This window comes from Macaca mulatta, chromosome 3, assembly GCF_049350105.2.
Source record: "Macaca mulatta isolate MMU2019108-1 chromosome 3, T2T-MMU8v2.0, whole genome shotgun sequence".
In the NCBI taxonomy this organism is placed as follows: domain Eukaryota; kingdom Metazoa; phylum Chordata; class Mammalia; order Primates; family Cercopithecidae; genus Macaca; species Macaca mulatta.
In genome coordinates this window covers 18522212-18548337 of record NC_133408.1, presented here as the reverse complement: position 1 = coordinate 18548337, position 26126 = coordinate 18522212, and the positions used below count along the sequence as shown (strand labels likewise).

The window sequence follows — 26126 nt, the reverse complement described above, 5'->3', positions numbered from 1 at the left end:
CGTCTCAAAAAAAAAAAAAAAAAAAAAAATTTTATAAACAAATGAAAAGTGCAGTGTTTTAAATACAACAGAAGCTATTTTTGCCTTTATATGTTCAGTCATTGGTTGGCTAGGGAGAAATGAGGCACAGCTTTAAAAAGCTGTAGATAGAAAAGAAATGGTTAGAAGGTATTTCTGGGTGTAAGTCTTCCCTCAAGGCCCAGCATTTTTGTACTGTAAAATGGTAACAGCCATTGTCTAATGACACTCATCCATATAATCTCAGGACAAATCAGCTGTAATTCAATTTACCTCTAATAGATATGGTCTTATATATTAGAAACAGTTCTTCATCTCAAGCAATAATTAAATTAATGAAATATTTATTATCAAGCAACTAACCATTAGTACTCCAAAGATCTTTCTTAGTCCAGCCCAAAAGAGCAGGTATACATTGAGCACTAAATTCTTTCTTTTCTTCTTTTGACAAAAATGGACATAGACTTTGAATGGTATGCAAATTGCCTTCAGTTAGTGGGAAAAAACTGTTTAAAGAAAAGAAAAAGCACAAGTTAGATTTCTTCCAAACATACAGTTATTTCATATATTCCTTTTATTTGGGACTATTGAAAAAGATGAATAATTCTATCACATATAATTACATAAAAAGAAACTATGATAGGTTTTAACAAGTGCTGACTTGAAATTTTTTTGTTTGCTCCTTTTTTCTGCATAAATTTTTTAAATGAGCATATGTAACATTTCCCCATGTATGATTTTTAAAAAATACACTAGCCACATGACATTATGTTCTCTTTTTTAAAAAAAGAGTCAACTGCCAGGCATAGTGGCTCACGCCTGTAATCCCAACACTTTGGGAGGCTGAGGAGGGTAGATCATGAAGTCAGGCATTTGAGACCAGCCTGGCGAACGTAGTGAAACCCCATCTCTACTAAATATACAAAAAATTAGCCGAGTGTGGTGGCAGGCGCCTATAATCCCAGCTACTCAGGAGGCTGAGGCAGGAGAATCGCTTGCACCTGGGAGGCGGAAGTTGCAGTGAGCTGAGATCACGCCACTGCACTCCAGCCCTGGCGACGGTGCAAGACTCCATCTCAAAAAAAAAGAAAAAAAAAAGTCAATTGATTCAACTTAAATAAATAGTACCAGTTGTGTGTCCTTTCTCTTTTTTTTTTTTTTTTTTGAGACGGAGTTTCACTCTTGTTGCCCAGGATGGGGTACAACGTATGATCTCAGCTCAATGCAACCTCCGCCTCCCAGGTACAAGTGATTCTCCTGTCTCAGCCTCCCAAGTAGCTCGGATTACAGGCATGCACCACCACGTCTGGCTAATTTTTTTGTATTTAGTAGAGACAGGGTTTCACCATGTTAGTCAGGCTGGTCGCGAACTCCTGACCTCAGGTGATCCACCCGCCTCGGCCCCACAAAGTGCTGGGATTACAGGCCTGTGTGTCCTTTCTTCGAACTGATACTCATATTTGTGCATATATATAGTTGGGTTTTATTCATATAAAAGGGATGACACTAAACATATTGTTCTATCATTTACCACTTATATATACTTTCTGTCAGAATGTATAAATTATTCTGTTTTAAAGCTATATAACAAAAATAAAATCTACCTAACACTCTGTACTATGGATGTGTCATAACTATTTCCCTATCCGTGAACATTAGGTTTCTTTCCCCCCCAAATTTTTGCCCTCACACATAATGCTGCAATAAATATCCTTAAGAAGATACTATTCTGCGAATGTATAAATACCTCTTCGGGCTAAATTCCTAGAAGTGGAATTGAAAGCTCAAAGGTTTGAATGTATTATATGTTGGCAATTTCAAATTGCTTCTGAAAACTCATAATCAATTTACACTGTCACCGAAAATGCACAGGTGGGACTGTTTAGCTGCACACTTAATGAATCTTTTTGATTCTTGGCAATATAGTGGATAAAACCATTGCTTTTAATTTGTACTTCTATCATTATTAGTAAGGCAAATCCTTTCATATTTCACATTTCAGTATTGACCTACCTTTGACCATTTCACCTATGAGTTGCCTCTTTAAGTCTTTGATAAATTTTTCAATTTGGAGGGTTTTACTGATTTATATAAACTATCTACATATTACAGATACTTTTTGTTGATTTGCAAATGTCCTCTCCCATTGTCATTTGTCCCGGTAATCTTTATATTTTTGTCACAGTTTTCATCTTTCATAAATACTATATACAAAATTTTAACTGTCATAAAATACACATGTAATTAATGTATTAGCCATTTTTAAGTGTAGAGTTCTGCAGTGTTAAGTCCATTCACACTATTGTGCAACTATCTTCAGACCTCTTCATTCTGCAAAACTGAAACTCTACCCACTAAACATGAATGCTGCATTCCTCTCTCACCGTCGGCCCCAGGCAACCACCTTCTACTTTCTATCCCTATGAATCTGACTACTCTATAAAAGGAATCATAGAGTATCCGTCTTTTTGTAACTGGCTTATTTCACTCAGCATAATGTCCTCAAGGTTCATACAGACTGTAGCATGTCAGAATTTCTTTCCCTTTTAAGGCTGAATAATATTCCATTATATGGTTATATCACACTTTTAATCTATCCATTTATCCACTGATGGGCACTTAGGTTGCAAGAAGTTTTCATTTTTGCAAAATCAAATATATATATATATATATATATATATATATATATATTTACATATAATGTAAAGGAGAAGGTCTCAGTATTTTTCTTCCAAACACATGACCAATTTTCATATCTTTATTATTTATTCACCACACTGATTTGAAATGCCACCTATATTAAAAACTAAATTCACATATATGTGTGAATAGGTTTCTGGACTGTATCCACTGATTTGTCTACTCTTCAATTTCATACTGCTTAATTACTATAATTCAATATTATATTTTATATTTGGTATGCAGTTTCTTTCACTTCTTTGAAAAATTTCTTATTTTTGATAACTTTTTCTTCAAATGTATACTATGTTCAGAACAGTTTACTAAGTTTTTCAAAAACTGCTGAAATTGATTGAGATTGCACTGAAATTATAGGTTGACACAATCATTTTTACAATTAATCTTCCCACCTTCTTTTGAGATCTTTATTCAAGTTTTACAATTGTTTTTTTTTAAATTTATTTCTAAGTATTTATAGTTTTTGTTGTCATTGTGAATGGAATCTTTTTTTCCCATACCATTTTTTAAATTTATTACTATGGGTGAATAAAAAAGTTACTCATTTTTGTGTGGTATACATCCATCTCCTTAGTAATTAGTTCCAATAGTTCTTTAGCTAATTTCATATTACTTTTATAATCAGAAAAAAATTTTAATTATGCTACAAAAGCTAATGTCAAAAAGTTACATACAGTATGATTCCATTTATATAATATTGTTTTTTGTCTTGTTTTGTTTGTTTTGAGACTGGGTCTCATTCTGTTGCCCAGGCTGGAGTGCAGTGGCGTGATCTCTGTTCTCTGTAACCTCCGCCTTTACTGCAACCTCCGCCTCCTGAGCTCAAGTGAACCTCCCACCTCAGCTTGATGAGTAGCTGAAACTACAGGTGCACACCAACACACCTAGCTAATTTTTGTATTTTTTGTAGAGATGGGGTTTTGCCATGTTACCCAGGCTGCTCTCGAACTCCTGGGCTTAAGCTGTCCTCTCACCTCAGCCTTCCAAAGTGCTGGGATTACAGGCATGAGCCTCTGCACCTGGCCAATTCCATTTATATAATATTCTTAAATGACATAATTACAAACATAGAGAACAGATTAGTGGTTGCTAGAGATCAGGACAATGGGAAGGGAGGTGGCTGAGGCTATATATGGATAACCTAAGGGATCCTGATAATGAAACTGTTCTGTAGTTGACTGTGGTGGTGGTCACAGATGTGAGCTACATAGAACACATACATACTCTATCTCTCACACACACAAACATACACAAACATGTGCATGTAAACTAAGTCAACTGACTGTATCAACACCTTTTCCTTGGTTATAATACTATGCTAAAGTTATGCAAAACAGTACCACTGGGTAGATATATGATTTTTATTCTTTGTATTACTTCTTACACATTCATGTGAATCCACAATTAACCTCAAAATAAAAAGTTTTTTAAAACTTTTACAAAAAAAATAAAAAATAAAAAAAAAATAAAACTTTTAAGATAAAAAATGATCAAAATTTAATTTAGAATTCTACTATGCCCAAACACGTATCTATCATTTCAGAATTCTTCTTGGTAAATCAATAAATTCAGAGTGCCTCTTGGTAAATCTCAGCTAAGTATTAATTTGAATGCTGAGCTTCACCAGCACACCCAAACCCACAAGCTACCTCTTTGTCTGAAGAACAGAACATATTTGTTACTTTTCTAGAACATACTTCAATAGGATGATGTTATTTAAGAGAAGAGTAACTTTCCCTGTCATTTCCATATAGCAAATAAAGTGATGGAAAAAGAGTATTAGGAAAGGGCAAAAGAAAATATTTCTATCAGAAAGATTTCTGGGGAAAAGAAAACAAGTTCATGAAATGCTGTTGGCTTAAAAAAAAAAAAAGTACCGTATAAAATTCTACAACAAAAGGCTATGGAGTTAAAACTACTTACTTTAAAAAAAAAAAGTGTGGGCCAGACATGGTGGCTCACACCTGTAATTCCAGACCTTTGGGAGGCTGAGGCAGCAGGACTGCTTAAGCCCAGGAGTTCGAGACCAGCCTGGGCAACATGGCGAGAGACCCCATTCCTACAAAATTACAAAATTAGCCATGTGTGCTGGTGCACACCTGTGGTCCCAGTTACTCAGGAGGGTGTGGTGGGAGGAGCACTTGACCACGGGAGGTTGAGGCTACAGTGAGCCATGTTCGTACCACTGAACTCCAGCCTGGGCAACAGAGTGAGACCCTGTCTCAAAAATAAATAAATAAATAAAAAGGTATGTCCCTAACCTAAAACAATTTAATTTGCCTTGAGGTCTTTAATTTCCTCATTTCCTAAACCTGTTTTCTTGATTCACTAGAGATTATTCATTAATTAGGGGCTGCCAAAGTGACCATTTACAGTAAATTACAAAGTAAAAACATTTTAAATAAGAATACCTTTCTTTTCTCTTATAATGTGGTTTTACTTCATCAGATGAAATGCTTCGGGAAAGGATCAACTTAGCAATAATAAGAGACCACAGTGTGCCATGTTCTCTGGACCTAAAAAAGGAAAGAAAAAAATTATATTCCATTTTGAAAGTGTACTGAATAAAATGTTTAAACACTGGCTAGCTGGATTCCTTTTACAGAATTAAATAAGGCACCTTGTGATGGCATCAATTAACCTAAGACTTTGTACCCAAGCAACTGCCAGTAATTATCCAAAGAACTGGGAGTTTAGGCTTTCAACACTCTTTCACGGTTGGTATTGAGCTCTCATCCCTAGGAAACTCCACAGTCTCTTCAGTCCCAATAGGGGAGATGATCTTAAGAGATCAGGCTTGAAAACCAGAGGCTGTAGCTGGGAAAAAGACATCTCCCAGAGGACACCTAGGCTGGCTTAAGTTGAACAATCAAAGAGGTTCTTTGGTTCTGAGGGAAGTTGTGAGTGTCAACTAAGTAGAATGGGATTGGAAAGGAAGCCTGGGTCCTCTGACACAGCAAAGCATGCTCAAAATACTATCGGCAAGTGATAAAACTCTTAAAGCAGTTCAACACGGTAATTTCAAAAAGCTAAACATCTTACTACTATAACCTCTACAAGGACTGTTTTCATACCTGCCTTCCTAATCTAGGGGAGAGGGCTTTGTGGTCATAACATTAAGACACACCTATAACAACACGTAAGATAAAGGATGAATCTGAGAGAACTGGGAGGATGAGTCACAGATAAATCAAAACAACTTCTACAAGCTTCTACTTCTTTTTTGTCATCTGATCCCTGAATGTATTTATGGATTTAATAAGACATGTAGAATACAAATATCTTCCCCTGAGAAGGTTAAATCAAGTATTTAGAATTCATACACTATTTATCATTAAGAATAGGAATTATTTAGATCAATCCTCTGACTGAAACATTAGCATGAAGTAGGGTTACCTCTTAGAGAAGGCAAAGCCATAAAGAAGTAGCATAGTCATTTTAAAAACAGAAATTGAAAGAGATTCTTACCTGTTAAATAACTGCTGCAAAAGGCCAGAAGTATTACCAAGTACACGTAAGTGATCATACGTAATATTCATTTTTTGAAGCATTTCACAAAATCCAGTTAGAAAAATAGGTGGGTTATCTAATTCTTCACACCACTGCAGTGAATAAAGCAGTTCCGCAACTAAGAGAAGAGACAGCACCAAATTATCAAAAGTACTTTGTGAACAAACCCTTCAATTATTTTCACTTCTCCGCCTTGTTTTCTACCACTGTTGTGCCCACTCATCTCAAAACACCTATGAACTGATTTTCATATCTGCTTTGACATGTTCAAGGATAATGAAAACTGAGAATATTTGTCTGATACAAAATATCACCCTTTTCCCAAATTTTCCTTTTTCTAATTAGTTAAGAATGTGACAAGAACCTAAGTTACTAGAGATACTGAAAGAATCTTCCTACCATTTTGGCACAATTGGTAAAAAGTTCCAGACAGGAAAAACAACTAAGGGACCCAAGACCTGACGTGAGAAGTCCATGGCAAATGGGAGAGATGGGAGACAGTATGATACAGTAAAAGGACATGGGGCCTCAGCTACAGATTGGGGTGGATTCAAATCTGCATCTCTCTCTCTCAAGCTATATAAATAGTTATCAATTAGGATATTACAAACTAACTCACAGGACTGCAGTGAGAATTAAATGGACAAGTATCTATCATGAAGCCTGGCATATCATAGGTTTCTAATACACAGTCACAACTCCCTTTTATAAAGCCATGTACAGATTTTGGAGTGAGAAGCGTTGCGACCTGGTTCAAAATCTAATCCTACACTTAACAGCTAAGCAACTCTAATCAAGTCATGGTAACACAAACAACAATAATATCTGACCAATGAGCTCGATAAAATTAAAGAAATAATATTGCGTTTGTAATTAGTAACACAAAAAATTATTACTCTACTTACTAGTTTTGGGTTTGCCCAGATTTACTCTGTGAGCAATGTAAACTACAGGCTTATTTCCTTTCCCTTAACTGAATGTGAAGCTGGCTGCCCAAAAGAGGTGTTTCAACTTTCTTCCACAGAGCATATATTCCCCCTTCTAGTAACTGTGTTACAGCTGAGGGCTTACAAACAAGACTGATACAGGGTTTCTGCAAATCCTCTACCTTCAATACCATCTGGTAAAAGTCACACCACCACCTATAATTCTAAACCATTTATTGAAACAGGAAAATTCGCTGAGGCCCTAAGTCCTCTTAGGGTTCAACATTTGAACATCCACTTGCCAGAAAAAAAAATTAGAGCCTGATGAAACATAAAGGTATTCAAAAACCACTGGAATCAAAACAGTATGGTATCTGTATAAAAACAGACACACGGCCGGGCGCGGTGGCTCACGCCTGTAATCCCAGCACTTTGGGAGGCCGAGGCGGGCGGATCACAAGGTCAGGAGATCGAGACCACGGTGAAACCCCGTCTCTACTAAAAATACAAAAAATTAGCCGGGCGCGGTTGTGGGCGCCTGTAGTCCCAGCTACTCGGGAGGCTGAGGCAGGAGAATGGCGTGAACCCGGGAGGCGGAGCTTGCAGTGAGCCGAGATCGCGCCACTGCACTCCAGCCTGGGCGACAGAGCGAGACTCCGTCTCAAAAAAAAAAAAAAAAAAAAAAAAAAACAAAAAAACAGACACACACAGACCAATGGAACAGAACTAGAGAACCCAGAAATAAATCGACATATTTGCAGCCAACTGACAAAGTCTTATTGGGGAAAGGACATCCTCTTCAAGAAATCATGCTAGGAAAACTGAATATTCATATGTAGAAAAGTGAAAATAGACCTCTATCTCTCACCATCTAAAAAGAACAACTCAAAATGGATTAAAGACTTAAACATAAGAACTGAAACTATACAAAACAACTAGAAAGCATCAAGGAACGCTACAGGACATTGGTCTAGGCAAATATTTTTATGGCTAAGACAACAAAAATTGGCAAACAGGACTATATTAAACTAAAAGCTTTCTGCACAGCAAAAGAAACAATCAACAAAGTGAAGAGACAATCTGTAGAATGGGAGAAAATATTTGCAAATTATTCATCTAACAAGGGGCTAACATACAGAATATATAAGGAATTTAAACAACAGCAAGAAAGGAAAAAAAAATCCCATGCTCAATATTAGTAATCGTCAGGGAAATGCTAATCAAAACCCCAGTTAGAATGGCTATTGTCAAAAAGGTAAGAAATAAGCTGGGCATGGTGGCACTGCCTATAATCGCAGCACTGTGGGAGGCTGAGGCAAGAGGATTGCTTAAGCCCAGGATAAAGACCAGTCTGGGAACATAGTAACACCCCATCTCTAAAAAAAAAAAAAAAAAAAAAAGACAAAAAATAACAAATGTTGGCAAGAATGCAGAGAAATAGGAACTTATATACTGTTGGTAGGAATGCAAATTAGTACAGCCATTTTTGAAAACGATATGGAAGTGGCTCAAAAAACTAAAAATAGAACTATCATACAATCTAGCAATCCCACTGAGTATTTAGAAAACTGGTATATCTGCACCCCATATTTACTGCAGCACTATTCACAATAGCTGAGAGAGATGAAATCAACCTAAGTGTCCATCAGTGAATGAATGGATACATAAAATGTGGTACATATACACAATGGAATACTCTTCAGACATTAAAAAAAGAATGAGGCCAGGCACGGTGGCTCACTTCTATAATCCCAGTACTTTGGGAGGCTGAGACAGGCAGATCACGAGGTCAGGAGTTCAAGACCAGCCTGGCCAACATAGTGAAACCTTGTCTCTACTAAAAATACAAAAACTAGCCAGGCATGGTGGCGTGCACCTGTAGTCCCATCTACTTGGGAAGCTGAGGCAGGAGAATCACTTGAACCTGGGAGGCGGAGGTTGTGGCGAGCCGAGATCACGCCACTGCACTCCAGCCTGGGCAACAGAGCAAGACTCTGTCTCAGAAAAAAAGAATGAAATCCTGTCATTTGCAGCAACACAGATGAAACTGGACATCATCATGCTAAATGAAATAAACCACGCATGGAAAGACACACATCGCATGTTCTTATTTGTTTATGGGAGCTAAAAAAGTGCATCTCATGAAGATAAGAGTAGTAAAATAGACTGATGGTTACCCTGAGAAGGGTCAAGGAGAGCAGGGGATGAAGAGAGGTGGGTGAATGGGTACCAAAATACAGTTAGAGAGAAGATAAAAGACCTAGTATTCAATAATACAGTAGGATGACCACAATTAACAATGATTTATATTTAAAAATAACTAGAAGATTTGAAATGTTCTCAAAACAAAGAAATGATAAATGTTTGAGGTGATGAATATTCTACTTAGCCTGATTTGATCACTACACATTCTATGTATATATCAAAATATCACATGTAACCCATAAATATGTACAATTATCAGGTATCAATTTTTTTTAATCAACAGAAAATTCTGAATCCTTGATAAAACACCAAAGCCTCACCCATTTTCTTTAGGGTATGTGTCACAGGATCTTTTTATATTGATGTCATGACAGTGTGAGTAGCTAACACCAAATTATGATCCACAGTTAACAAGATTATAGCAAGGTTCCAATATATTTGTATCTAATTTGCAATTTAATATTCATCACTCAAGTAATTTCAAGGTTCTCATCATTAAAATAGGAAAAAGGAAGCTGAAGATTCTTTAAATTAAAGATTTAAATTGCAGTATAATCAAGATTATTTCAAGATTATTCATGCATTATGTTATATGTAAATACTCATATATACTTACTTATTTTCTCAAGCTCATTATTTTCTAAGACTATTTCCTTTCTCAGTGCAATTAAGACCATTTTGCTCAATAATGCTGAAGTACACAAATGGCTGGGAAGTGTCTTTATGTCCTGTTCCTTAAAATCTGTTTTGAAACATTCATAATTCAAACTCAATCTTCCCTCTAAAAGAGGTCTATGTAACCACTGTGAAAAGAGTACATTATATACAAAATTATTTATTACCTAAGCAATTAAGACTGAACAAAAATGAAGTTGTGAGAATATTTATTACCAAAACCACGAAAACCTAGAAGTTTGTTTTCTATTACAGGAAATTATCAACGTGTATTTCTTTAAGACTCCTTAAGTACAGAACTAGGTCTTAAGTCTTTGTACCATGGCCACTGCCACTGTCAAATAGTGTCTTGCAAAAAGCAAACATCCAGTATATGAGTGTACAAAGACATCAAAGCAAAGCAAAATATTCATTTTATTTATGTTTTTCTTCCCCAAAATAAAAAATATTCAAGCTTGCATGAAATCCAAACCTCAGAATGAGATACATCCTCTTCAATTTCAAAAATACCTGCATAGGAAGAGACTGTCTCATCTTTTCCCATTCACTGTCATTCGGCATTACACTTCCAATATAAACTCTCATAAGATAAGAATCTTCACTCTCTAGAAGTGTATTTAGCAAATCATCAACAGCAGACAAGAGGACTTGGAGACTAAAAAAATGCAAAAAACTTAACTGTTGTAGTTATGCTATGACTAGTTTGAATACCCCAGTACATATTAAATACCCTATAATAGTTTACCTGAACAAAAAGAAATGATGAAAATAAAAAAGAGGTAAGTGATGCTCCCCCACCGACAACACACCAACATAGCACAGTCAAACTGGGTAGGTAATCCAATATTTATCATCTGAAATCTAGTGTTGCTTCCTATCTATCTCAGAATGAAGAGGACCTGACCTATTTCAGACCAGGTATTTCAGAAATATAGCTACCTTATGAAATTCAGCATTATTTAACCTAACCCCAATATCTTCTAAATGCATTCTCTCTTCTCCTTTATTATATGGATGTAGGTATGAGATGTAAAATATACTTGCAATTCAACACCTTAAAACAGTGCCTACTTGTCCCCCAAAAATAAATAACCAAGGACAATCAGTACATGTGGTGACCATGAGAGGCTACAGTGCACACCGGCCTATGACAAAGGAAAGTATTACCATCACTTTACTGTCTATAAGTTATGAGTCCAGCAGGTATGTTATAGTAAATTATCCTTCAATTAATTGGCAGTTTAAATGGATGATCATTGAAACAAAATGGTTTTGAAAAAATTTGTTTGGATCTTTTCTTAGAGTCCCATAGATTTGTTACCTAACAAGTCATTTTTCATTTTTCTTTTTTTTAAGAGATGGCATCTCACTATGTTGCTCAGGCTGGTCTCGAACTCCTGGAGGCCTCAACTGATCCTCCCACCTCAGCCTACTGAGTAGCTGGGATTATAGGTGCAAGCCCTACAAGTAATTTTTCATAGGCATTCACACTGATCATGGAATCTTATTTAAGGACACTGACAAAGTATAAAAAAGACACTGAAACCAAGCTCAAAAAAGGTTACCTGTTGATATCCAAAGATGAAGCCTGAACTTGGTTCTTCAGCCACACAGCAGACAAATGCAGGAAGGTACTCTCTTTATATGAACTGTTAGTTTGATGAACCAATAAATTTACACCGGAGAGCCAAGTATTTTTCAGTTTACAGATAAGAAAATCTAAAATCAAGATGTCAACAGGAATTTGTAATCTCACTGAATTAACTCTAATCAGCACGAAATGTTTGAAACAACTCTACAGATCTGAGATTTTTTTAAATACCATTTAAAAAAGAAAAATTTTAAGTTCAATTGCCATTCAAAATTAAATTGCCAAACAAAGCAACTGTGTCATAAACATGCAATCACACAAGCTAGCTCGTATCATATAAATGTAAAATGGTAAGATATTTAAAGTTACATTTTTTATGCTTGAACTTATTTACAAGAATTGTCCTTTTGGAGACATTAAAAAAAAATTATTACACCTTTTCCAAATACAGAAGTTAGTATTTAAGACAGGGTTGGTAGACAATGATGGGCAGAAAAAAAGAGAGAAAGAGGAAGGAAGAAGGAAAGAAAAAAAAGAAACAACGAAGGGTTGGAGGAGAGCTCTCTATAGATAGTATTTTTGTATTTCCTTTCACAAATAAGTCTGAATTAGCATATAAGGCAAGAATATAGTCCCTAAAAAGATAATCTCAATTCTATTTTGATATACACCAAAGATTGAATGTTTTTACTATAATAAAGGGATATTATTATCCCCCTTTTACAAATGAGGAAACTAAGGCATCAAGAAATTAAGGAGCATGCCAGAACTGCTGAATGGACTAAGATTCTACCTAATCAATTATGGCTCATTCCAAATTTCTTTGAATATCAAGTGAGATCTTTAGAAATAAAATCTACACACATCTTTAACTTGGTTTCTAAAGCTGAAAGTGTTTAAGACTGTAGCCCTTTACTCAAAATGCTTTAAACTTTCAAACACATTATGATTCAATTAGTAAAGCCTGGGCACTTACACTCACTATGAAGGTCAGAGCCGGAGATTCCCAACAAAACATTTGAGCAGTAGGCTATTACCTGGCAAATGTGTTTTTTCTTTGCTCTGAGCACATAACTGAAAGAGAGTTAATAATAAATCTTCAGATGATGGCATTAGCAAGCATCCTTTCGCTGAGCTGAAATAGTTATAGGCCACATCACAGATAAAAGACACTGATGAGTCACTATTTTCAGCTTCTGATGATTCCTTTGTTTTGAACAAAGTTTCATGAAGTTTAACAATAATTCTTTCAATGTATACATTTCCAATCAAGTAATCTAGAGAAAAAAGGTTCAAACAGACAAAAAATAAAAATATTAACGTGTATTTTTAAATATCTTACTTTGGATTAATAATTCTATAGGTCTTTCCTGGATTTTAAAACGGTGTTTATGTATTAGACAAAATTTTATCAACAAATCAACATTCTCTCACACACATAAAGGCCCTCAGGTAAAAAAGGCAGTTTTAAATTAAGTAGAAAACAGAAATAGTTTACACAGTTAGGGTGAGCAACTTTGCTACACTGAAAACTCTTTAAGTCATGAGTCAACTTTATGAGTTAAAAAAAAAAACCCATTATGATATAGAACTAAAAATATTAAATATCTTCCAAGTCATGGTATGAAGATTAATAAACAATTAGGGTGCTTACAATATTAAGATACATAAATGAGCTGGGTGCAGCGGCTCACGCCTGTAATCCCAGCACTTTGGGAGGCTGAGGCAGGCAGATCACCTGAGGTCAGGAGTTCGAGACTAGCCTGGCCAACACAGCAAAACCCTATCTCTAGTAAAAATACAAAATTTAGCCAGGTATAGTGGCATGCACCTGTAGTCCCAACTACTTGGGAAGCTGAGGCACAAGAATCACTTGAACCCAAATGTTGTAAGCCAAGATCACACCACTGCACTCCAGCCTAGATGACAGAGGGAGACTCAGTCTCAAAAAAAAAAAAAAAAAAACAAAAAACAAAGAAAAAAAATTTTTTGAATAAGTCGTTATTTTCAACTAATAACACGTAAGCTGAGCCCCATGGAATCCCCCACAAAGGTGAAATGGATTATCCCCTATTAGAAAACAAAAGTCCTACCATTTTTAACATGTTGGGATAATACCAAGCTTAGAAGAGTCCATCTTTCTGAGAAGTAAGGTTCTGAAGATACCCTGGATTCCAAGTCCTCATTACAAAGACAGTCTGCCAAGTTGACCAATTTCTCACCAAGGATATCGCCTTTTAGCCAAGGAGTTACTAAAGCATGTTTATCTGAACTAGAACATGCCTAAAACCATAAAATTAAAGCAAAGATCAACAGCAAGATCAAATACTCTCTCTGTCCAAAATATTACTTGTACCATATTACTATCCCTTCGTTATGATGGCTCCAATTCTATCCCCCCTCCTCCTCCTCCTGAAGTTCTAGGAAGACTGGTATCCTCCCTGTTTCCCACTAAGCCTGGATGATGTTCACTTCCATGCTTTGCTCATGCTACCTTCCCAGCCATAAATATTCCCCCTCCACACCTTTTTTTTTTACTTAAAATCTCATCCATTCTTTGAAAATCAGTACAAATCCCACCTACTTTATGAAGTCTCCCCATCCACTCCAGCCCACAATGATCACTGCTTTTCTCTGAATTTCTAAAGCACTTACTGGATTGTATAATTATTTAAATGTTTCATCTGTGTATATCTTGTCTTTCCAATGAGATTGTAAGTTCCTTGAGAGTAGAGACTGTCTTAAACTTCTTTGATACCTGCTATCAACACTGTAGATATGTTCAATGAATCATGAATAAACTTTGAAGATAGATTTATAAATGCTCTATAAATTTTTGTTCATTAATTTTGCTAAAATTAAAGAACAATTAATGTATAATAATGGTAAATAACTTCAGTATGAACAATGGGATTTATTTCCCCAAATTCTCTGATAGAGTTACTAGGGCCAGATATCTGACAGCAACTTATTTTCATGAGGTGGGGAAGCAAGAAAAAAAACTGTAAATCCACCCCTAAAGCATGCTGATCCATGTTCCCAGAGCTTCTTTTGCTTTAAGGGCTGAGAAGAAAGGGATTTGCAACTTGGTTCATTTCAAAGCAATCTGGAAGAAAAAAAAAAATCCAAGTGCAGATTGGGTAGTGCTTGGAAAACTTTATCCTTTTATTTAAAAATTGTAGGTAACCAGAGCTTATATTTTAGTCCAAGCTTTATCACTAACTAGCCTACAACCTTGGACAAATCTTTTAATAAACGTGGGCCTATCTCCTAATTTGAAAGTTGGAAAGATTAACTTAGAAAATCTCTAAGGTCCTTTTATGGTTCCAAAACTCAAATCTGTTTTTTAATTGATTGTTTTTTTAAAAGATGACTTTAAGACCAGCCTGACGAACCAACACGGTGAAATCTTGTCTCTACTAAAAATTCAAAAATTAGCTGGGCATGGTGGCAGGTGCCTATAATCCCAGCTACTCAGGAGGCTGAGGCAGGAGAATCGCTTGAACCTCTGGGAGGCAGAAGCTGCAGTAAGCCGAGACCGTGAAATTGCACTCCAGCCTGCTGGGCAACAGAGCGAGACTCTGTCTCAAAAAAGATGATTTTAAGACTCTGCTCATAAAGTATTAAGGTTCCATAAAACAAGAAAAACTACTTTAGAATTTAGATGGCTGTGATACCTGCTTTCCCAGTGTAGTTTGCCAAGTAAAACCAATCTATTCTGCAGAATCCTGGTAAACAAAATAAACTTCTGAATAAAATGCCTCTCGAGTTAGCAAGATAAAAAGTTCAACATAATGTACAGGCATACCTTGTTTTATTGGGCTTATATTTATTGTGCTTTGTAAATGCTGCAATTTTAAAACTTGAAGATTTGTGGCAACCCTGCATTGAGCAAGTTTATTAGCACCATTTAACAACAATATATGCTCATTTTGTGTCTCTGTGTCATATTTTGGTAATTCGCACAATATTTCAAACTTTTCATTATTATATCTGTTACAGTGATCTGCAATCAGTGACTTTTGATGTTACGATTGTAATGTTTGGGGGTGCCACAAACCACTGCCATGTAAGAGGGCAAACTTAATTAACAAATGTCATGTGTGTGTTCTGACTGCCCTGCTGACTGACCGTTACCTAATCTCTCTTCTCTGTCCTTGGGCCTCCCTATTCCCTTAGACATGACAATGCTGAAATTGGGCCAATTAATAACACTACAATGGCCTCTAAATGTTCAAGTGGAAAGATGAGTCACACATCTCTCACTTTAAATCAAAAGCTGGAAATGATGAAGCTTAGCAAGGATGGCACGTTGCAAGCCAAGAGAGGTGGAAAGCTGGCCTCTTGTGTCAAACAGCCAAGTTGTGAATGCAAAGGAAAAGTTATTGAAGGAAATTAAAAGCGCCACTCCTGTGAGCCCAAGAGTAACAGAAAGTCACACAGACTTACTGCTGATATGGACAAAGTTTTAGTGGTCCAGACAGAAGATCAAACAAGCCACAACATTCTCTTAAGCCAAAACCTAATCCAGAGCAAGGCCCTAATTCTCTTTAATTCTATGAAGGCTGAGAGGTGAGGAAGCTGCAAAAGAAAAGTCTGACGCTAGCAAAGGGTGGTTCATAAGGTTTAAAGGAAGAAACCATCTCCACGATACAAAAGTACAAGGTGAAGCAGCAAGTGCTGATGTAGAAGCTGCAGCATGTTATACAGAAGATCTAGCCAAGATCAATAATGAAGGTGGCTACACTGAACAGATTTTCAGTGGAGGTAAAACAGTCACATATTAGAAGAAGATGCCATCTAGGACTCTCATAGCTAGCAAAAAGTCAATGCCTGGCTTCCAAGTTTCAAAGAACAGGCTGACTCTTGTTAGGGGCTAATACAGCTGGTAACTTTAAGTTGAAGCCAATGCTCATTTCTCATTTTAAAAATCCTAGGGCTCTTAAGCTTATGCTAAATCTACTTTGCCTGTGCTCTATAAGTGGAATAACAAGGACTAAATTACGGCACATGTTTATAGTGTGGTTGATTGAATATCTTAAGCCCACTGTGGGAAAAACGAAGGAAAAAAAGAAAGAAAAAATCCTTTCAAAGTATTACTGCTCATTGACAATGCACCTGGTTAACCCAAGACCTCTGATAGAGATGTAGAAGGAAATTAATGTTGTTTTCACGCCTGCTAACACAACATCCATTCTGTAGCCCATGCATCAAAGAGTAATTTTAACTTTCAAGTCTTATTAATAAGAAATACATTTTATTAAGCTATAGCAGCCATAGACAGTGATTCCTCTGATGGATCTGGGCAAAGTCCATTGAAAACCTTCTGGAAAAAACTCACCATTTTAGATGTCATTAAGACATTCATGAACCATGGGAAAAGGCTAAAATAGTAACATTAATAGGAGTTGAGAAGTTGATTCCAACCCTCATGGATGACTTTGGGAGGTTCAAGACTTTAGGAAGTAACTGCAGATGTGGAGGAAAGAGGCAAAGAACTAGAATGAGACATGAAGCCTGAAGGTGTGACTGAAATGCTGTAATCTCATAATAAAATGTGGATGGATGAGGAGTTCCCTCTTACAGATAAGAAAGTGGTTTCCTGAGGTGGAATCTACTCCTGGTGAAAAAGCATGAACATCGTTGACATGACCACAAAGGATTTAGAATATTACATAAACTTAGATAATACAGCAGTGGCAGGGTTTGAAAGGATTGACTCCAATTCTGAAAGAAGTTCTTCTTTGGGTAAAATGCTATCAAACAGCATCATATGCTTCAGAGAAATCTTTCATGAAAGGAAGAGTCAATCAATGCAGTAAACTGCACTGTTGTCCTTATTTTAAGAAATTGCCACAGCCACTCCAGCCTTCAGATACCACCACCCTGGTCAGTCAGCAGCCATGAACATCGAGGCAAGACTCTCGATCAGCAAAATGATTACAACTCGCTGAAGGCTTAGATGATCATTAGCACTGTTTAGCAATAAAGTAATTTTAAATTAAGATATGTACATTGGTTTTCAGATATAATGTTATTGCACACTTAATAGACTATAGTGTACACATAACTTTTATATGCACTGGCAATCCAAAATATTTGTGTAACTTGCTTTATTGCTGCGGTCTGGAACTGAACTTACGATGTCTCTGAGATATGCCAGTATGAACATATCTAATGAAAGCTGCCTAGCTGTAAGGAGATGAGGAGGCTAGTGAGTCATGGAAGCGCAGGCAGCAAACACTGGCTAGGAACTTCCAATCACTGCTCAGGAAGAGGATATTCTTCCACACAGATGTGAGTATTTGTACTTCATGGCAGGTACATTCCTAAGTTGGAAATGGATACATTAGTCTACTCTTATCAAATTATTTACACCCCCTGCTCTGATTCAAGGCTTATCAAGGAGCCTTCTGATAATTTAGCTCTTCATGTAACTTGGCTACAGGGAGAGAAGGCACTAGATAAACTAAGGCAAATAGTGTGCCTGATAAGTCATATTCCTCATTGAAAAATAATAAATATTCTGTATTTATTTTGTAAAAATAAAACCATGGGGAAAATGGGGAGTTACTGTTTAATGGATATAGGGTTTCAGTTTTGCAAGACGAATTAAGTTATGGAAACTGCACAACAATATAAATATACTTGATGCTACTGAACTGTACATTTAGAAATGGTTAAGATGGTAAATTTCATGCTATGTGTTTTTTTACTACAATTTAAAAAATAGAAAAAAACTTGCAAATTGGAGTTAGCTATGAAAACAGAAAAATAATTTGAAAATGCTTTAAAAAGGAGTACGAATTTTAGGTAGCTAGTCATAACATCTCTACAGTTGGAAAAGTGTTAGTTACAACATTTACATCCTCATTAGGAAAGAATACTTAAGCTATTTTGAAAATTTGTAAATGGTTTGTGTTCTTTCATTTCTTTTCATTATTCTTACCACTAATTTTCTTAGTCAGTGGCAATCATACAAAGACTGGAAGATTTTTATTTACCTACATAGTGTTCCAGAGTAGAGAAAACTTAATTTTCTCATGTGTTCTAGCCAAAGCTAGAACCACCAATCCATTTCTACAGTATAAAAAGTAACTAGGATAAGAGCAGAAAGTTGTAGCCTTACTTAAAAGATAATAAAATGTTTAAATCTGCCTTTGTTACCTTCTAGGAAAGAAACACTGGATTTTCTAGAGCCTGTTCATTTTTCCCTAATATTACTAACCAGAAAAATAATACTACAGGAAAGGAAAAGAACACATATCTTCCCACATTATAGGAAGAAAGTTACAATAATGAGGAAGTTCTCTAACAAAGAACCTGACTGATCATATTTATTGTGTGAATAGGACTATGGTTATAATATTTCTATTCCCATAAGTACAAAAAAAAAAAAATCCCTAAGATACCTTTTCAATAATCTTAAGAAGAGAATTCCATTTCAGGTCCACCTGAAAAAAGAAAAAGAGTTAGAAACAATCTGCTAGAACAACTTTTTGTTTGAGATGGGGTTTTGCTATGTTGCCCAGGCTAGTCTAGAACTCCTGGGCTAAAGCCAATTGTCTCACCTCAACCTCCTGAGTAGCTGGGACTATAGGCATGCATCAACATGCCTAGCTAAAACTTTTAAAAAGTAAATGAAGTACCCATGAAACCAATACAAAACTAAAATGTTCTTATCCAACCTTTTAAATGTATAGATTAAAAGAATTCACCTTTTAATTACAAGTATTTGTTATCCTGATACTGCTGAACATCTACCCAGCAGCCTTAGATACTTCCCAAATCATGATCAAGAATATACTGCTTGTCCTAAAATTGACACTCCCAGTGAAGAAACAACCAGAAAACAATATGCAGGCTCATTCTACTCATCTATTATTAAAATAGTTTGAAAAGATATACAACAGGAATACCTTGGTTAGATCATCCAAGACTTTTTTTCTTTCCATATCATTGTCACAGCACCGGAGAGCACTGTACAAAATGTCCACCAGGAACCCAAAATCCTTCCTTTGATCTTCATTTAGCCAGCCTATCAGTTTCTGGTATAAAAACTGCACCGCAGGATTTTTTTGTGCAAGTTTGGCTATTTCAAGAGGTTTGGCTTGGACAATACTCTGTTTTTCATCACCAAGTAGCATTTTAAATACTCGGCTTGAAGAAAAGGAGTCAAGCAGAGTAGAAAGAAACCTTAGATGTTGCTCTGACTTTTGTTCATTGACATAATTGATACTTATATCTGCGAGTTTACAGACTAAGTCTTCCAAAGGTTTTTTCCTTAGTGGAGACAAAAGGCCTGAACAATTATGAGTGAGAGAAGGTTCAGTTGTTAATTCCCAGCCTTCAGTGTTCTCTCCTTCTGAAGATACACATTTTTCATTCTCCTTATTGCTTTCAGGTATCTCATCAGCAAATCTAACCTTACCATTTTTTTTTTTATTTGACTTCAATGAGCTATTCGGCTTCTGAAGCACCTGTAATAGGTTAGATACACCCAAAACCGACTCAACATCAGCTTCTGGCTCATTGATTTTCGCGACACAGATCTCTGACAGTCTTTCCCAGAAATGTATCAGTACGTTCTCCAAGTTGTGAGCTGTTTTTTCATCTTTTTCCGTGTCTGCTTTGGCTTCCCAGGAACTTAGAGTTTCTGCTAAATGGTTAAATAGCTGCCCATGTTGCAACCCTGGGTCTTTGAGAACTGCATCAATAAAAGGGATCAACTGAAAGAAAAGGTATAGTATCATAAAATATATATTTGGTCTTCAACCCCATCTCCTGATACACAGCTCTAAAATCCTTGAATCTCCAAAGTGATATCATTTTGTAAGCTAATGGGTTGACTGATGGCTGGCAGCACCTATACAGTAGGATGGGGGCTGATCACCAGAAAGACCAAGGCAGGATTAAAGGACTAGAACTTTCAATACCTCCCCAACCTCCAAGGATACAAGGGCAGCTAAAGGTTAAGCTGATCACCAGTGGCAATTACTTAATCATTCATGTCTAGTAATGAAGCCTCCATAAAAATGCAAGAAAGACAGCATTCAGGGAGCTTCCAGATAGCTGAACTTGTGGAGGTTCCTGAAGGGTAGCGCACCCAAGGAGGGTGTGGAAGTTCTTCGCCCCTTCCCGTATCTCACCCTGTGCATTTCTTCATCTGTATCCTTTGTAATATCATTTATAATAAACTGGTAAATTGTTTCTCTGAGTTCTGTGAGCCAGTCTAGCAAATTAAGCAAACCCCAGGAGGGGGTCATGGGATCCCTGATTAAGATGTATAGCTGGTTGGTCAGAAGCTCAGGTAAAACAGCCTGGGGCTTGCGATTGGCATCAGAAGTGGGGAGCGGTCTTGTGGGACTGAGTCCTAGGCCAGTGAGATCTGACACTATCTCCAGGTAGAGAGTCAGAATTGAATTGAAGGACACACAGCTGGTGTCTGCTGCAGAACTGACTGCTTGCTGGGTGGGGAGAAATCCCCACATATTTGGTCACAGAAGTCTTCTGTGTTGATTACTATGGTGTGAGAGTAGAGGAAAAACTGTGTTTTTTCCACTCACAGAAGGTACAAAATAGAGAAGTTCAATTTTCAAGAGAAATAAAATTTAAACAAAGTATTTGTAAAATACTATAAAATTTCATATTTAATAACTGAAAAACATAAATTTTCCCCTAGAACTCTGAAAAAGTTAACCTGAAGATCTCTTTCATATCATAAAAGAGCTGAATGATTTCATCTCAATTATTCCTTTTTCGTGATAAAACTGACTGGGATTCTTGGTCATTAACAATCTAATTTTCTTTGCATCTTCTGGACTTAAGTGTTTTGCTTTTCTGCCTTAACTACAGGTAAATCTAAGATGTGAGACTATAAGCCAATATGAAAGATACCTAGAACCCACAGAGTGTGGTATCCTATTTCCTAAATTACACAAATAAGGGTAGTTAGAGAAATCCTAGGATCTGGACTTCTAAAATCTCATTAATCTCCTACTGTAAAGAACCATATTCCATAACCTTCGCTCATCTCTGGTTCTAAAAGCCAAGCCAAACTTTCACAAAGCATAATTTGAGTATTTTAGAATTAACAAGATGATTGCTTCATGATTTATTTAAACTTACTACAAAAGATCATAAATAGCATCTTCAAAATTCTGCTTTGCATTACATCTTTTTTTTTTTTTTTTTTTTTTTTTTTTTTTTTTTTTTGAGACGGAGTCTTGCTGTGTCACCCAGGCTGGAGTGCAATGGCCAGATCTCGGCTCACTGCAAGCTCCGCCTCCCGGGTTCACGCCATTCTCCTGCCTCAGCCTCCCGAGTAGCTGGGACTACAGGCGCCCGCCACCTCGCCCGGCTAGTTTTTTTTTTTTTTTGTATTTTTTTTTATTAGAGACGGGGTTTCACCGTGTTAGCCAGGATGGTCTCGATCTCCTGACCTCGTGATCCGCCCGTCTCGGCCTCCCAAAGTGCTGGGATTACAGGCTTGAGCCACCGCGCCCGGCCATCTTTTTTTTTTTTTGAGATGGAGTTTCGCTCGTTGCCCAGACTAGAGTGCAATGGCACGATTTTGGCTCACTGCAACCTCCACCTCCCAGGTTCAAGCAATTATCCAACCTCCTGAGTAGCTGGGATTACAGGCATGCACCACCACGCCTGGCTAATTTTGCATTTTTAGTAGAGATGGGGTTTCTCCATGTTGGTCAGGCTGGTCTTGAAGCCCCAACCTCAAGTGATCCACCCACCTCGGCCTCCCGAAGTGCTGGGATTACAGGCATGAGCCACAATGCCCAGCCTGCATTACATCTTTCTAAAATAGGGTTTTTACAGGCTGGGCGCAATGTCTCACACCTGTAATTCCAGCACTTTGTGAGCCCAAGGCGGGTGGATCACCTGAGGTCAGGAGTTCTCCACCAGTCTGACCAACATGGTGAAACACTGTCTCTACTAAAAATACAAAAATTAGCTGGGTGTAGTGGCAGTTACCTGTAATCCCAGCTACTTGGGAAGCTGAGGCAGGAGAATTGCTTGAACCCAGGAGGCAGAGGTTGCAGTGAGCCGAGATCATGCCATTGTACTCCAGCCTGGGCAACAAAGAGCGAAACTCCCATCTCAAAAAAAAAAAAAAAAAAAAAATAGGGTTTCTGCATCCAGACACTGATTAGTTTCTTAGGTATCATACTATGCTAGCAACTGAGAGTATGGAATTTTTACTTCTCTGGTCAGAAATACACATTACTCAATTGGTAAATTATAAAAATAAAATTTTTCCAAGGAAGGCTTATTACTGAAAATGGCAACAAGATACAATGAGGTTGATCCTATATAATCAGTATGCAAAGACACTGATGACTTTTACTAGATACCTGATCATTGATGAGCATCTGTTCAGTTTCTTCCTCACCTAAGTTTTGCTGCATTATAAAACGTAAGCATTCAAAAAAAGCAGATATTACTGCCAAGGACTCTGAAGAGCTGGTTTTAGTTCTCTCTGTTGACAGCCTAAGAAATAATTAATAACTGGATTACTCTTTCGTGAAGAAGAAATAAGAACTCAGAATTATCAAAATAAAGACCTCAAAAAGGCATCATGACAGAAGAAACATTTTTAAAGCAGTTTCTTAAACTACAAATTAAATACCAATGAAAATACATATAGCCCAATGAGAATATGAACTTAAAAAACTTTGAAAAAGTTTTGCAAAAAATTATCAGTAATAAATAAGAGAATATTTCCTTTTTCTTCTTCTTTTTTTTTTTTTTTTAGAAATAGGGTCTTACTATCTTGACCAGACTGGTCTTGAATTCCTGGCCTCAAGCAATCCTCCCACTTCAGCTTGTGCTAGCACCACGCCCAGCCGAGATATTAATTTTCTATTCATGGAACCAATCCACTTGCAAATTCGAGATAACTTATTAACCAAATAAAGATAATAGTGTAGTAAAAAAAATTTGTAATCATTAATAAAATCATGTATCTTCTAAGTTCAACAAATGTACTGAAATGGTTTTTTTAAGTGTGAATTTAAACATCTATAGTAGTTAAATTTGTGGAAGTTTTAAAAATTTCACTGGCTAATTTTCTGCATTTAGGCATTTATATTTATCAATATAAAAAATAAAAAATGGCTACATGTCTCTGTGGTGCAGTTGGTTAGCGCATTCTGCTATTTAAAAAATGGCTAATTTGAAAAACAGCCTAGTTGACCTATTTCTAACTAGGAGCTTTACCATATTACTTTCTGCTGTGTACTACTACAGAAGTCTTGAACGTACTCAAGAAAAAAATACCAACTGTAATTCTCTGAAAACTTTAAAAGTATTTAATGAATAGTAAAACAACTTGGAGAAATTTAAGAAAGAAAATAATGAATATAAAACCAGGAAAATCTGTTTTAAAAATCAAAAATTTAAATTTCTTACCCAGCAACTAGAGACGTGAGGAAATTTTTGAAAAAATCCAACTTTGGATTTGTGATGGACTGAGGGAGCTTGCTGATGAATGGCAGAAGGTAAGGATATATGACAGTAGCTAGACCCCGACCACCTTCACGAATCACAGTTGATAGCTTGGGAAACACACTCTTTTTTGCATTTACATGAAGCCAACAGTCCTAACCAAAGAAAAGATTATAGTAGTAATTAGACATCATAAACATACTTTTCTCAAAAGAGAAAACATATAGGCTCTCAAAAAGAAAAACCCAGTATTTTACCTAAAAAAAGCTAAAATCTCTCACCACCATTAAAAACTAAAACTGAAATTATAAATGTATTACATATAATGATCATATATTTGACATGCATACAAGACAGTATTGATTAGAAATAATTATTTAACTTCTATTTCTATAAAAGTTGCTTTCTAAAAGGGACAATTATATTTCAATCTTAATTATATTTCATTCTAAATATAAAATTCAGATACGGTGACTGCACTAGGCCACATAAGGTTTAAAGAAATAATACTGGCTAAACAAAATAAAATAAAAACTCTTTGCCATTTTTAGTCACTTTAAGATTTATGCCAAGTTTAGATTATTTTATTTCCAAGAAAGCATTTTCCCAATAAGTTTTAGATATTCTTATCTCATAGGTTCTCGGTCATATGATACCCAAGGGTTCTAAAATGCAACTAAAAGACAAGTATTCCTCAGTGTACTAAATGTGCCTCTCTTACATACCTCAATAGTTGTAAGTGTATAGAGTACAGCTTCCCAGAGAGCTGGGCAGACAATTGGGTCACTGTCATCAATGCTAAGTAGAACCGATGGGCTCACTTTGGATGCTTCCTCTTTCATCAGCTGTGGAATGCGCTGGCACAACGCAGAAACTAACTCAAAATAAGCTGAGCGAATCTAAAAGAAAGCAAAGCTGAATTAAATTAAAACCTAGTAAAACTTGATAAGATTTTTAATGTATAGTAATAGATTATTCACACTAACCCTCCCATTAAGAAAACTAAAATAGCTAGAAAAAATACTTTTTAAAATCTTAGAGTATGAAATGGCTAAAAAGGCATAAGGAATTACCAAGGCAAAAGTGAAGGCTGAAAGAATTAATTCAACTTTCTCTTTCTTTGACTGAAGCAAACACAAATCCTCTTTAGTAGCAGAAGCCTTCATTTGGGGCCTCCATTATAGCCAAACAAACAGAAAATAAGACACCATGAGCCACAATCAGGAGAAATAAAAGATCTGAGACTTTAAATCTTAGAATGATCAGTCACAAATTTTATAATACGATGCTTATTACATTTAAAGGAACAAAAGTTTTTTAAAACTTGTAGGAAAAAGGATCCTGGTAAAAACAGAGCAATCTGAAAAAGATCAAGCACAATTACTAAACTAAAAATAATTAAAATTTAAAGCTCAACTCATAGTTTAAGAACAGTGCAATGGTCTGAATGTCTCCCTCCAAAATTAATATGTTAAAACTTAATCACCAGTGTGATAGTATTAAGCAGCGAGGACTTTAGGAGATGATTAAGTCTTGAGAGCACTACCCTCATGAATAGGATCAGAGTGCCCTTATAAAAGGGTATGAGAGACCATGTTTACTCCTTCTGCCATGTGAGGACACAGCAAAAGGCAGCCATCTTTGAAACAGAGAAAGCAACCCTCACCAGACACTGAATCTGCTGGCACCTTGATCTTGAAATGTCCAGCCTATAGAACCGTGAGAAATAAATTTTTATTATTTACAAATTACTCAGTCTAAGGTACAGTTCATCCCTTGGTACCTGCAGGGGACTGGTTCAAGGATACCCCACCCTCCCACCCCCACACATATGCCAAATTCCCAGGAATTATATAAAATGTCCCTGACATCAAATGGCGTAATACAGTCGGCCCTCCATATCCACAGGTTCCTCATCTACAGTTGATTGAATCCACATATGCAGAACCTGCAGATATGGAGGACTGACTGTATTTTGTTAAAGTAGCCTGCATGGACTAAGGCAGCTAGAGGTTAGATACAAATAAGAGAGAATCAGTGAA

General features: G+C 36.4%; 1 protein-coding gene across 2 annotated transcripts in view; it reads right to left on the bottom strand.

Annotated features, from left to right (window-relative positions):
- Positions 1-26126, bottom strand: part of LTN1 (listerin E3 ubiquitin protein ligase 1) — a 67315-nt gene that overhangs the window by 21021 nt on the left and 20168 nt on the right. For both annotated transcript variants that reach the window (XM_028845387.2, XM_077995861.1), the window contains exons 7-19: positions 24810-24983; positions 24049-24239; positions 22992-23127; positions 19542-20351; positions 19035-19076; positions 13716-13905; positions 12660-12899; positions 11597-11750; positions 10542-10686; positions 9973-10159; positions 6184-6343; positions 5127-5231; positions 382-524 (exon numbers count right to left, since the gene is read on the bottom strand). In XM_028845387.2, coding sequence (XP_028701220.2) covers positions 382-524; positions 5127-5231; positions 6184-6343; positions 9973-10159; positions 10542-10686; positions 11597-11750; positions 12660-12899; positions 13716-13905; positions 19035-19076; positions 19542-20351; positions 22992-23127; positions 24049-24239; positions 24810-24983 — 2677 coding nt within the window. The remainder of the gene's footprint in view (positions 1-381; positions 525-5126; positions 5232-6183; positions 6344-9972; positions 10160-10541; positions 10687-11596; positions 11751-12659; positions 12900-13715; positions 13906-19034; positions 19077-19541; positions 20352-22991; positions 23128-24048; positions 24240-24809; positions 24984-26126) is intronic.